At 43.6% G+C, this 14278-nt stretch overlaps 1 protein-coding gene across 4 annotated transcripts in view; it reads left to right on the top strand.

Moving 5' to 3' along the window:
- Positions 1–14278, top strand: part of LOC121307913 (receptor-type tyrosine-protein phosphatase alpha-like) — a 48442-nt gene that overhangs the window by 12992 nt on the left and 21172 nt on the right. For 3 of the 4 annotated variants that reach the window (XM_041240231.1, XM_041240233.1, XM_041240235.1), the window contains exon 2: positions 9908–9976. In XM_041240231.1, coding sequence (XP_041096165.1) covers positions 9956–9976 — 21 coding nt within the window. In that variant the 5' untranslated portion in view covers positions 9908–9955. Of the gene's footprint in view, positions 1–9907; positions 9977–13952; positions 14015–14278 lie in introns of those variants that run through there. The other variant, XM_041240234.1, reaches the window with a different exon arrangement.

Raw genomic sequence — 14278 nt, 5'->3', positions numbered from 1 at the left:
CGATGTGGTAGCGTTTAGCTCTTCCTGGAAAGAGCATCTTGTTAGACTTGCAGCCGTCCTTCAGTCTCTAAGGAAAGCGGGGCTAACAGCCAACCTGAGGAAATGTGCGTTTGCCAAACTAGAAATGCAATATTTGGGTTATATTGGGTAATGGTCAGGTGAAGCCAATGCCCTCTAAAGTCCAGGCTTTGGTGGACACTCCGATTCTGAAGACCAAAACCCAGGTGAGATCCCTCCTCGGCTTAGCGGGTATTTACCGTAGGTTCCTCCCCGAGTTCTCCACTATTGCTACCCCGTTAATGGATCTCACTAAGAAGCAGGCTCCAAATTTGGTAAAGTGGTCAGCTGAGTGTCAGGGGGCTTTTGAAGTGATAAAGAGGCGACTGTGTCAAGCTCCTGCACTAATATCTCCTGATTTCAGCAAAGAATTCATCCTCCAGACTGATGCATCTGACGTAGGTCTGGGGGTGGTCTTGTCCCAGGAGATTGACAGAGTAGAACACCCCATCTTATACATCAGTAAGAAGATGCTCCCTCGGGAGTGTAACTATTCCGTTATCGAGAAGGAGTGCTTGGCTATTAAATGGGCTGTGCACTCTCTCCGGTATTATCTCCTGGGGCGTCGTTTCCTCCTTGTCACAGATTACGCTCCGTTGAAGTGGTTAGACACGATGAAGGATAACAATGCTTGGATAACTCGGTGGTATCTGGCGTTGCAACCCTTCAACTTTCGGGTGAAACATCGTGCAGGTAAGGAGCACTCAAATGCAGACTTTTTCTCTAGGGAGGGGGGCCAATTGGGGAAGGTAGTATTGGCCGAGTGTGCCTTCGGCTGCACTCTGAGGAAAGGGATATGTGACAGGGAGCGTGAGGATCTGAGCTGCAAATCTCCCTCCCGACCCAAGAGGGCACTAAGCAGAGGTACTTGCATGCCTGTTCAGAGAAGGGCCGGCTTGGAGAGAGGGGCGGAAAAGGAAGTCGACCATCTTGGTGCAGGGCGGAATGACCATATTAGGGGACAAAATCACTGTGATCAGCTGTGTTGCATTAGACAACTGGCAGGTGTGCTGAGTCGCGCTGATCATGGGGTGGAGTCCCTTGGTATATAAGGGCTGTCATTTTGTAAGTGTGAGGCTTGTTGAGGTAATACTGGAGCTAGGTTCCTGAGCTGTGTGTTTGTTTATTTGGTTATTTTTGTGCTACGTGTTTGTGTTTATTGTCAGAGTGATCCCTGACGCCAAGGAGCTGCTGCACCACTGCTAGCACTTTTCACCTTGGACACCACACACCCCGGACAACAGAACTGGACACTTAAGCATCTGAGCACCTGCACTTTTCACCACCCCAGAAGTGCACCCAAGGAGCTGAGAGGAACTCGCTCTGTTGGGACTTATGATTTATATTTTTGTTGCTTTGAACTGTGTTTTTTTTGTTAATAAAGTTCACCCTACCATTGTGGTAGGGTATTTGCAAATTCAGAAGTGACTTTGTGACGTCTGCTTCACACCCACACCCACTTACCGTCACACACAGTCTGCACTAGAAGCCTCTTTCAAGGTCTTCAGTGTTAAAAATGGGTTTGGATTGACATTTATGTCATGGCATTTATTAACTGTCTTCTGGTGTTTCTGTATTTTCAGTACGAAATACAGAACAGAGAAATAATAATCCACATGTAGGCTCAAAGTTCCTTTTTCCTTTCAGAATGTTTTTCTGATGGAGTGAGCTTGTGATACTGGCTTCATACTGCACTCAGTACACAGCTGTATTCTATGATTTGGTGTAACGATTGATTCTTTTCTGATCTGAAGCCTGTGTTGTCCATTCATTCTAGTTCCCAGCGGTGGATTGAGCTGGGCCCTCGTGACCCTGTAGCCCAGCTCAGCTGTGTTTGAGTCTGTGCCCCTCTCGCAGTGTTCAGGATCAGGAGCCGGGAGTTTGATGTTGAATAAAGTGTACCTCCTTTATAAAGAGTGATCCGCTTTTTCGGTTTTTAGCTTTTAAAAAAAAAAAAAAAAAAATCCAGGAATTTTTACATTTTATTTTACATAAATTAAAATATGGATAAAAATGTTACATTGTTTTTAATTGAAACATCTGTAACAACCGGGGAGGGGGTAAATCTCGGTATGCACACTGTACATGTGGGATACGATGCATAGCGGTTCTGATTAATAATGTCCCTGGCGTGTATGAGGAGCAGAATCTGTGCAAGTCAAAGCCACACTGGACATTTCCATCAATGCGTTCCATATAAGTTTACCAACTAAAGCATCGCGATTAAGATTGTCGGTGTTAGGCAGTGTTTTAGCTGATGGACAGACAGTACTGTCGCAGGAAGTCACCAATACATACCTCTCTGCAATAAACAGTGGCTGTCCAACAAAGCACAGCGCTCTGGCAAACTCATTAACAGGGTCATTCTGCGCTTTCTTTTTCATGTGTAAAAGCTGCATAAATGGATTGCTTGTCTCTCAGTTCACTTTCTTGTTTTGGTTTAAGGTGTCGCTTATTTTTCATTATGTTCTTTTATTGTCAGTGTGAACATGTGCCTCAGTGCAGCAGTATTTGCAGCGCTGTGCATCCCTGTGCCTCATCTAACCCACTTCTGCTATTGTTGCTTTTTGTATTCTTCCAAACATTCATTTTCTTCTGAATATTCATAAACTGATTCATAAACTGTTTTCTCCCCATTCCTCATCCACTAAAAATATTATATTTTAGTGGAAGTATTTCAATTTAGTTTTTGATCAAGTTAATAGTTACTATGCCCAGCAATTGCCACAATAATCAGACTCTGATTGGCCAACATAATCAGGTGATATGTGTTTGTGAAGTGACAGAGAACCACGTTTGAACCTTTTCTCATCCTCTGACGTCTAAACCTCTGCTGTATCCTAGGATACAGTGTAGGGCTGCTTTATTACAATGTCAGATTCAAAATAAAATGGCATTTTAATCAAAATATTATGTAATTCCTAGAAAATAGTACCAGGAAAATATAGAATAATAGCCACAAACCGGTAAAATTCTGAATAAAACACAAACGCGGAACACTGCTTAAAGTAGCTGTGTGACAACTCCTGACCTGATAGTTAACCTGCTGACTCAGGTGAGACTTATTGATGCTGTGATGAGAATCCGTTCACTCAGTGCAGATTTACCAGGGGCCTGATTGGTCAATCTCTTGGCACCTGCTGTGACTGGTCATTAATGCATATAGGCTGTTCTCTTAGTTGGTGGGCACTGTATAGCTGTACAAGGGGAGTTCTGAAACCCAGGACTGGGTGCAGCAGGCTTAGTGTGAGTGAGTTTCAAACTCTGCACTGATCACAGCCACTTGAGCTCCTGGTGTTTACTAGCTGTTGAACAGAGCAGGAGGAGCAGGAAGTAATTCCTAAAATAGAGATTATCTTTCTGCATTCTCCATGCATTAGTGTGCCAGCCTCCCACAGAACACAGTGATTCAGACTGCTGCATTTCCTTTCAACACCAGCTGATTGCTTTGAACTCCTCTGTTCTGTATCGCGTGTGTGTGTGTCTCTAGCTCTATGTGTGTATTTCATGGTGCTGCTGCTGATGAGGATATACTGTATTTCATGGTGCTGCTGAGGATATAAGAACATAAGAAAGGTTACAAACGAGAGGAGGCCATTCGACCCATCTTGGTCGTTTGGTTGTTAGTAGCTTATTGATCCCAGAATCTCATCAAGCAGCTTCTTGAAGGATCCCAGGGTGTCAGCTTCAACAACATTACTGGGGAGTTGATTCCAGACCCTCACGATTCTCTGTGTAAAAAAGTGCCTCCTATTTTCTGTTCTGAATGCCCCTCTGTCTAATCTCCATTTGTGACCCCTGGTCCTTGTTTCTTTTTTCAGGTCGAAAAAGTCCCTTGGGTCGACACTGTCAATACCTTTTGGTATTTTGAATGCTTGAATTAGGTCGCCGCCTAGTCTTCTTTGTTCAAGACTGAACAGATTCAATTCTTTTAGCCTGTCTGCATATGACATGCCTTTTAAACCTGGAATAATTCTGGTTGCTATTCTTTGCGCTCTTTGTAGAGCAGCAATGTCTTTTTTATAGCGAGGTGACCAGAAGTGAACACAATATTCAAGATGAGGTCTTACTAATGCATTGTACAGTTTTAACATTACTTCCCTTGATTTAAATTCAACACTTTTCACAATGTATCCGAGCATCTTGTTGGCCTTTTTTATAGCTTCCCCACATTGTCTAGATGAAGACATTTCTGAGTCAACAAAAACTCCTAGGTCTTTTTCATAGATTCCTTCTCCAATTTCAGTATCTCCCATATGATATTTATAATGTATATTTTTATTTCCTGCATGCAGTACCTTACACTTTTCTCTATTAAATGTCATTTGCCATGTGTCTGCCCAGTTCTGAATCTTGTCTAGATCATTTTGAATGACCTTGCTGCTGCAACAGTGTTTGCCACTCCTCCTATTTTTGTGTCGTCTGCAAATTTAACAAGTTTGCTTACTATACCAGAATCTAAATCATTAATGTAGATTAGGAATAGCAGAGGACCTAATACTGATCCCTGTGGTACTCCACTGGTTACCACACTCCATTCTGAGGTTTCTCGTCTAATCAGTGCTTTCTGTTTTCTACATGTTACCCATTCCCTAATCCATGTACATGTGTTTTTTTGAATCCCAACTGCGTTCAGTTTGAGAATTAATCTTTTGTGAGGGACTTTGTCAAAAGCTTTCTGGAAATCTAATAAACCATGTCATATGCTTTGCAATTATCCATTATCAATGTTGCATCCTCAAAAAAATCAAGCAAGTTAGTTAGACACGATCTCCCTTTCCTAAAACCATGTTGACTGTCTCCCAGGACCCTGTTACCATATAGGTAATTTTCCATTTTGGATCTTATTATAGTTTCCATAAGTTTGCATATAATAGAAGTCAGGCTTACTGGTCTGTAGTTACCTGGTTCAGTTTTGTTTCCCTTTTTGTGGATCGGTATTACGTTTGCAATTTTCCAGTCTGTCTGTACCACCCCTGTGTCAAGAGACTGTTGCATGATCTTGGTTAGCGGTTTGTAGATAACTTCTTTCATTTCTTTGAGTACTATTGGGAGGATCTCATCCGGCCCAGGGGATTTGTTTATTTTAAGAGCTCCTAGTCCCTTTATCACTTCTGCCTCGGTTATGCTAAAGTTATTTAAAACTGGATAGGAACTGGATGACATGTGGGGCATGTTGTCTGTATCCTCCTTTGTAAAAACTTGTGAAAAGTAATCATTTAATATATTTGCTATTTTTTTTCTTCATCTACGATTTTGCCATTTGTATCTCTTAGACATTTAACCTCCTCTTTGAATGTTCTCTTGCTGTTGTAATATTGGAAAAACATTTTGGAATTGGTTTTAGCCCCCTTAGCAATGTTAATTTCTATTTCTCTCTTGGCCTTTCTAACTTCCTTTTTGACTTGTGTTTGCAATTCCGAGTACTCTTTCTGTGTACTTTCTTTTTCGTCCCTTTTTAACGCTCTGTAAAGTGCCTTTTTTCACTGAATATTTTTTTTTAATTGATCTATTAAGCCATTTTGGCAATTTAGTTTTACATTTAGATTTGTCTACTTTAGGGATATAATTGTTTTGCGCCTCTAGTACTACATTTTTAGAAGAACAGCCATCCTTTTTCTGTGGATGTTTTCTCTATTTTACTCCAATCTACTTCTGTTAGTCTCTGTTTCATACCTTCATAGTTTGCTTTTCTAAAATTGTAAACCTTAGCTTTAGTCATTACTTTGGGGGTTTTAAAAAATATTTCAAATGAGACCATGTTGTGGTCTGAGTTTGCTAGTGGTTCTCTGACCTCTGTTTTAGTTATTCTGTCTTCGTTATTTGAAAAGACTAAATCAAGGCATGCCTCCCCTCTAGTCGGTGCCTTGACAAATTGTGTTAGGAAGCAGTCATTTGTCATTTCCACCATTTCTATTTCATCCTTCGTGCTACCCACCGGGTTTTCCCATTTTATATGGGGGAAGTTGAAATCCCCCATTAGTATGGCTTCTCCTTTGCTACACGCATTTCTAATGTCATTGTATAACAGATTATTTTGCTCACCATCTGAATCTGGCGGTCTATAGCATGCTCCTATTATTATGCCCTTTGAATTTTTGTCCGTTATTCTGACCCATATTGATTCGGCTTTGTTTTCTTTGTCCAGGTTTAACACCTGGGCTTCAAGACTGTTTCTTATGTATAGCGCTACCCCTCCTCCTCTTCTGTCCTGCCTGTCTTTCCTATACAGTGTAGATCCACAAATATTATATTCGTCCCCATCACTCTCAGACAACCAAATTTCTGTAACACCTATCACATCATAGTTACTTGTTAGTACAGTAGCTTCAAGTTCTAGAATTTTGTTTCTGATACTTCTAGCATTTAGATAAATACATTTAATGGTTGTCTTACCTGAGTTGTTGTTCTTGTTTTGATGCGGTCTCCCTTCTGTTTTTTTGTTGATTTCTCCCCCCTTCCTTTCTAGTTTAAATGCTTCTGAACCTGCTCGAGGATCTTTTCTCCGAGTAAGTTGGTTCCCTTTTTATTTAAGTGCAGTCCGTCCCGTCTATACAGATAGTCCTCGTTGTAGAATGTGGTCCAATGATCAAGATAGGTGAAGCCTTCCCCTGTGCACCACGTCTTCAGCCATGCGTTCTGATTAATTATTTCCAGCTGTCCATATGGTCCTTTGCAAGGTGCCGGTAGTATACCAGAAAATACCACAGTTTTGGTTTTCTCTTTTAATTTCCTTCCTAGCTCTCTGAATTTGTTTTGCAGGGATTTTGGTCTGTCTCTTCCAATGTTGTTTGTACCGATGTGGACGACTACTACCGGGTTGTCTCCTGTTCATTCTAGGAGCCTGTCCACGTTCTCAGTGATGTGCTTGACCGAGGCTCCCAGAAGGCAGCACACTGTTGTAGTAAGGGGATCCAAACTGCGAATTGAACTTGCTGTGTTTCTCAATATGGAGTCCCCAACAATCATGACCTCCCTTCTTTTTGCTGTCTGGTCACCACTGTCAGTAGGGTCCTGGATGTTGTTCCTTTCGTTCTCTTGTCGTTGGTTCTGCTCATCAAAATTCTGAAGTCACTCAAGTTTGTTGGTTGTTTTGATTTCTGGTGATTGTGTTTGATGAAGTTTCTTTTTTTTCCCCTGCTTCTGCCTACCTGAACCCAGCTATTCTGACCTTCTATCTCCCTGGTGGCTTTCAGTTTGTTAGGGGTGATGCAGACTTCCATGAATTGTGAGTGTGCCAGTTCCTCAAGATCCTGTTGTTGAGAGGAGTTGAGTATCTGTATCGGTGAGAGGAGTTGAGTATCTGTATTGGTGAGAGGTGTTGAGTATCTGTATTGGTGAGAGGAGTTGAGTATCTGTCTATCGGTGAGAGGTGTTGAGTATCTGTATCGGTGAGAGGTGTTGAGTATCTGTCTATCGGTGAGAGGTGTTGAGTATCTGTATCGGTGAGAGGTGTTGAGTATCTGTATCGGTGAGAGGAGTTGAGTATCTGTATCGGTGAGAGGTGTTGAGTATCTGTATCGGTGAGAGGTGTTGAGTATCTGTCTATCGGTGAGAGGTGTTGAGTATCTGTATCGGTGAGAGGTGTTGAGTATCTGTCTATCGGTGAGAGGAGTTGAGTATCTGTATCGGTGAGAGGTGTTGCGTATCTGTCTATCGGTGAGAGGAGTTGAGTATCTGTATCGGTGAGAGGAGTTGAGTATCTGTATCTGAGAGGTGTTGAGTATCTGTATCGGTGAGAGGTGTTGAGTATCTGTATCGGTGAGAGGTGTTGAGTATCTATATCGGTGAGAGGTGTTGAGTATCTGTATCGGTGAGAGGTGTTGAGTATCTGTATCGGTGAGAGGTGTTGAGTATCTGTATCGGTGAGAGGTGTTGAGTATCTGTATCGGTGAGAGGAGTTGAGTATCTGTATCTGAGAGGTGTTGAGTATCTGTATCGGTGAGAGGTGTTGAGTATCTGTATCGGTGAGAGGTGTTGAGTATCTGTATCGGTGAGAGGTGTTGAGTATCTGTATCGGTGAGAGGTGTTGAGTATCTGTCTATCGGTGAGAGGAGTTGAGTATCTGTATCGGTGAGAGGTGTTGAGTATCTGTATCGGTGAGAGGTGTTGAGTATCTGTATCGGTGAGAGGTGTTGAGTATCTGTATCGGTGAGAGGTGTTGAGTATCTGTATCGGTGAGAGGTGTTGAGTATCTGTATCGGTGAGAGGTGTTGAGTATCTGTATCGGTGAGAGGAGTTGAGTATCTGTATCGGTGAGAGGTGTTGAGTATCTGTCTATCGGTGAGAGGAGTTGAGTATCTGTATCGGTGAGAGGTGTTGAGTATCTGTCTATCGGTGAGAGGTGTTGAGTATCTGTATCGGTGAGAGGTGTTGAGTATCTGTATCGGTGAGAGGTGTTGAGTATCTGTATCGGTGAGAGGTGTTGAGTATCTGTATCGGTGAGAGGTGTTGAGTATCTGTATCGGTGAGAGGAGTTGAGTATCTGTCTATCGGTGAGAGGTGTTGTGTATCGGTGAGAGGAGTTGAGTATCTGTATCGGTGAGAGGAGTTGAGTATCTGTATCGGTGAGAGGAGTTGCGTATCTGTCTATCGGTGAGAGGTGTTGAGTATCAATGAGAGGAGTTGAGTATCTGTATCGGTGAGAGGAGTTGAGTGTCTGTATCGGTGAGAGGAGTTGAGTATCTGTATCGGTGAGAGGAGTTGAGTATCTATATCGGTGAGAGGTGTTGCGTATCTGTCTATCGGTGAGAGGTGCTGAGTATCTTCCTGTCAGTGAGAGGTGTGAAATATCTGTATATCAGTGAGAGGTGTTGAGTAGCTGCCTATCCTGTGTGCTGGAGTGCTGTTATTGATGCAGTGACCCACATCTGCTAATCACTCCCTGTCAAGAACACCCCTTGAAACACAGGCTGCTCTGACATGACCTTGTTTGAATGGCTGGTCTTGAGTATCACACCCACACCACCCTGAATCCCTCACTGAGAGAAAACCACTACTGCACCAGCAAATCACTGAATGCAAATACTCTAGTGATCAGCAGGCATTACTAGCTATCTGACCATGGAACTTCCCCTGGAAACATGTGTGCAGTATTTGAACTGGCCCATTCTGTTGGAGTTTGCTCTACTGCAGAGTTGTATTTGCTAGTTTTCTGTTGTAATAGTTTTGTTTTCCCTGTACGCATATACTGTATAATGCACGCTAATCTAAAGAAATCTGGCAGCAAATTCTGAGACTGACTGAACAGAGTGAGACTGGGAGTGAACATGGCATGTGATTTGCTAAAGTGCTTGATCAGGCTGCAGAGCTTGCCATGTGACTGGCTGAGGTGCTCAGGGAAGTTTAGATTCTTGGGAGCCTTGTGTTGACTACAGGACTGTGCACAGAGAAGGCATTCACTCCACTGTACCTGGCAGGAGAACAGCAACCACAGACAAGTGTCGCTGCAGGCTCCTGTGTGTTTTGCCTTGCATGAGTCCTTGAGTTTTTACTGAAACTAGGTTTTGCAGGGATGGAAATAAGACTCCCTTTGCATAGCAGTTTGAGCCATTTCTGGTTTTACTGTGAGTTTAGAAAGACACCCCAGTCTTATTTCCAACCCTGATTTTGTTACTGTGTCTCTAGTTTGCACCCTTTTTAAACCACAGCCTTTTACACACTGTCCAGAACCAACCAACAGTGCAGTCAGTGTGCAAGCCTGCTGTACCTTCCAGAGACTAATGAGGATGTGCATGGTTTGCCATGGTTTGAGAGGGACCATGCTGCAGCATTGTGCAGACGTGCTGTACAGTGTAGTGTGGTGGACCTGTGTTTGTATTAAATCTCTCCCTCTCTCTGTTTCTCTCAGGGGTCGCTGTGCCCTGTATGGACCCCAGTGCCTTGGAGTGGAGGACCGATGCCCGCTACACTCTTTAAGGTAACTCCACACTCTGGGGATGAAGGGTGTCTTCTTTCATGCTGACTGGGTGCTACAGGAGCTCATGTACACAATGAAACAGGCTACTGCTTTCACAAATACACTCGCCAGGTCTGCTGAGCACATGTACACAATGAAACAGGCTACTGCTTTCACAGATACACTCGCCAGGTCTGCTGAGCACATGTACACAATGAAACAGGCTACTGCTTTCACAGATACACTTGCCAGGTCTGCTGAGCACATGTACACAATGAAACAGGCTACTGCTTTCACAAATACACTCGCCAGGTCTGCTGAGCACATGTACACAATGAAACAGGCTACTGCTTTCACAGATACACTCGCCAGGTCTGCTGAGCACATGTACACAATGAAACGGGCTACTGCTTTCACAAATACACTCGCCAGGTCTGCTGAGCACATGTACACAATGAAACAGGCTACTGCTTTCACAGATACACTCGCCAGGTCTGCTGAGCACATGTACACAATGAAACGGGCTACTGCTTTCACAAATACACTCACCAGGTCTGCTGCTTGTTAAAACCTCCACTAGTCTCAGTTTAGTGTATTCCAAAAGCATGTTATATTTTTTAAGGTAGAAAATACAGGGTAGTTTAGAAAGTTGAAAATGTTCATGGCAGGGTTATGACACCTGGAGGAAATGTTTTAGATACTTAATGATCCCAATAACAAAGACTGCATGTAATCTGGAGAGTGTTTATACCAGTGCTTATTATTATTATTATTATTATTATTATTATTAGTGCTTACTGCAGTGCATGTCATATCTATAATCCCACTGGTAATGACAAGTGCTGATAAGCTGACTGCATGTTTGAGAGAACCATGCTCATGTATTAATCGCTACAGTAGGTGGTCACAGACTCCTTCACCTAGTGTCTGGAACTGACCCCCCCCCCCCCCCACCTATTAATGCAGTACAGTGTGCCAAAGCCTGGTTTCAGTTTCACCCCCACTGTGTTTCTCTCTTTGCAGTGCAGTGTGCCAGGCTTGGTTTCAGTTTCACTATCACTGTGTTTCTCTCTTTGCAGTGCAGTGTGCCAGGCTTGGTTTCAGTTTCACTATCACTGTGTTTCTCTCTTTGCAGTGCAGTGTGCCAGGCTTGGTTTCAGTTTCACTATCACTGTGTTTCTCTCTTTGCAGTGCAGTGTGCCAGGCTTGGTTTCAGTTTCACTATCACTGTGTTTCTCTCTTTGCAGTGCAGTGTGCCAGGCTTGGTTTCAGTTTCACTATCACTGTGTTTCTCTCTTTGCAGTGCAGTGTGCCAGGCTTGGTTTCAGTTTCACTATCACTGCGTTTCTCTCTTTGCAGTGCAGTGTGCCAGGCTTGGTTTCAGTTTCACTATCACTGTGTTTCTCTCTTTGCAGTGCAGTGTGCCACTGGTTTCTTTCTTTGCAGTGCAGTGTGCCAGGCTTGGTTTCAGTTTCACTATCACTGTGTTTCTCTCTTTGCAGTGCAGTGTGCCAGGCTTGGTTTCAGTTTCACTATCACTGTGTTTCTCTCTTTGCAGTGCAGTGTGCCAGGCTTGGTTTCAGTTTCACTATCACTGTGTTTCTCTCTTTGCAGTGCAGTGTGCCAGGCTTGGTTTCAGTTTCACTATCACTGTGTTTCTCTCTTTGCAGTGCAGTGTGCCAGGCTTGGTTTCAGTTTCACTATCACTGTGTTTCTCTCTTTGCAGTGCAGTGTGCCAGGCTTGATTTCAGTTTCACTATCACTGTGTTTCTTTCTTTGCAGTGCAGTGTGTCAGGCTTGGTTTCAGTTTCACTATCACTGTGTTTCTCTCTTTGCAGTGCCGTGTGCCAGGCTTGGTTTCAGTTTCACTATCACTGTGTTTCTCTCTTTGCAGTGCCGTGTGCCAGGCTTGGTTTCAGTTTCACTATCACTGCGTTTCTCTCTTTGCAGTGCAGTGCGCCAGGCTTGGTTTCAGTTTCACTATCACTGCGTTTCTCTCTTTGCAGTGCAGTGTGCCAGGCTTGGTTTCAGTTTCACTATCACTGCGTTTCTTTCTTTGCAGTGCAGTGTGCCAGGCTTGGTTTCAGTTTCACTATCACTGTGTTTCTTTCTTTGCAGTGCAGTGTGCCAGGCTTGGTTTCAGTTTCACTATCACTGTGTTTCTTTCTTTGCAGTGCAGTGTGTCAGGCTTGGTTTCAGTTTCACTATCACTGTGTTTCTTTCTTTGCAGTGCAGTGTGCCAGGCTTGGTTTCAGTTTCACTATCACTGTGTTTCTTTCTTTGCAGTGCAGTGTGCCAGGCTTGGTTTCAGTTTCACTATCACTGTGTTTGTGACCAGGGAGAGCAGACAGGGTCCAGTGACTCCCAGTGAGCAGTACAATGACTCTTAGGACCAGAAACTAAATAATGCATCCCTGCACATGTTAAGGATAGCTTAGGGTCAGGAGTACACTAATGCAGAAGGAGTGTGATGTAAAGACCCTCCCTGGATTGACTGCAGAAACTGTGTTTAACAGACAAGCTGAGCAGGGAGGAGAGCTGACTGGAAAAAATCGGTAAAAATCATAACATGACCAACAATCTGAGTATACTATCCAGGAGTGGGGAGGCATCTCCAAACTGCATAAGTACTGTGTAACTGTGTGTGAGTAAGTGACTGTGTGTGTGTGCGTGCGTGACTGTGTGTGTGTGGAGTGACTCTTTCCCTGAGTGACAGATTGGCTGTCCTGTCCTCCTGTTCTTTCTTTCTGTGCATGTCTACTTTCTATTAATGTGCGCCCCTCACCCACACCCCCCCCTCCCCCTCCCCAGTACAATGAGAAAAAGGCTTAACGTATGGATATATTTTACACATGTAGCCAACACTGCGTAGCTGCTGTGAAACCAGGGCCATCAGGTCCAGTTCTGAAGGGTTCTGTGCTTTGGGTCGCTGTCACACTGTAGGGTTCTGTGCTTTGGGTCTCTGTCACACTCAAGGGTTCTGTGCTTTGGGTCGCTGTCACACTGTAGAGTTCTGTGCTTTGGGTCTCTGTCACACTCAAGGGTTCTGTGCTTTGGGTCGCTGTCACACTGTAGAGTTCTGTGCTTTGGGTCTCTGTCACACTTAAGGGTTCTGTGCTTTGGGTCGCTGTCACACTGTAGAGTTCTGTGCTTTGGGTCGCTGTCACACTGTAGGGTTCTGTGCTTTGGGTCTCTGTCACACTCAAGGGTTCTGTGCTTTGGGTCTCTGTCACACTGTAAGGTTCTGTGCTTTGGGTTTCTGTCACACTCAAGGGTTCTGTGCTCTCCCAGGAACACGAGGTTCATTACAAAGCAGTGTTTAGTGCACCTATAGGGGAGCTATTGGAGATGTTTTCTTTCTTTCTTTCTCCCTTGCTCTGGATGAGGCAAATTCTGGTTTCAAGCTGAATAGCAGCCTTCTGCTAGGTAGTCTCTAATCAATCATTTGTGAGTTAGTTGAATGTGCCTTCCAGTAGTCCTCTGATTTGATGCCTGTGGTAATCCATTCATAATTTAAAAAATAAAAATAAAGTATTTCTGCAACTCTTGGCATCATGTGCTTTGTAAGAAAGAGGAGTGGTGCTGGCACTATGCGTCCTCAGACAGGGAGTATGAGTTTATTTTGTGAGGAGGTGGGGGTGTTTAGGGGCTCTGCCAGCGTTCCTGGCTACCATTGCTTCCTGTGTGTGTCCAGGAGAGCCTCATCGTCATCTGCAGGCAGTATCTGGCATTGCATGCTTCCTGCAAATAACACCACACACAAAAATCAATAAACTGCATAGAGTGCACAGTTGAGTAGGGGTGTAACACTTGCATATCTATGAGTCCTGCTTATTTCTGTACATCATGGATCATCGAAGCATGAGTGGTCCGAGGACGGAGCCCTGTGGTACCCCACTGAGCTAAAAGTACTTCTTCTGTTTTATCAGTTTTGTATCCACTTGCACGGACATCCTCGTATTCCAATAGATTTTAACTTTAGAAGTCTTTCTTGCAGCAGAACTTGGTCAAGTTGGTTCTTAAAGGATCCAGGTGTTTCTGCCTCAACAGCATGACCAGGTAACCCATTCTGTACCTGATGTGAAAATAAATTAGGTTTTAAATTCCCAAGTCCTAACTTTCGCATTTAAAAGCAGCGTAAGGAACGAGAAAACGAGGGTGCAACATTTGAATAAGTGTTAGTCTTTATTAATGTTAATGCAATTAGGAATAATAATTGTTTGTCCAGCTTATTTTTTTATTTATAACGTTAAGATTTATTTAATAAAATGTTGCATCCTCAATTGTCCGTTTTCTACATTCTGCACGCATCAAACCCTGTAA

This window comes from Polyodon spathula, unplaced genomic scaffold (genome assembly GCF_017654505.1).
Source record: "Polyodon spathula isolate WHYD16114869_AA unplaced genomic scaffold, ASM1765450v1 scaffolds_61, whole genome shotgun sequence".
Classification (NCBI taxonomy): domain Eukaryota; kingdom Metazoa; phylum Chordata; class Actinopteri; order Acipenseriformes; family Polyodontidae; genus Polyodon; species Polyodon spathula.
This window is presented reverse-complemented; position numbering and strand designations above follow the sequence as displayed.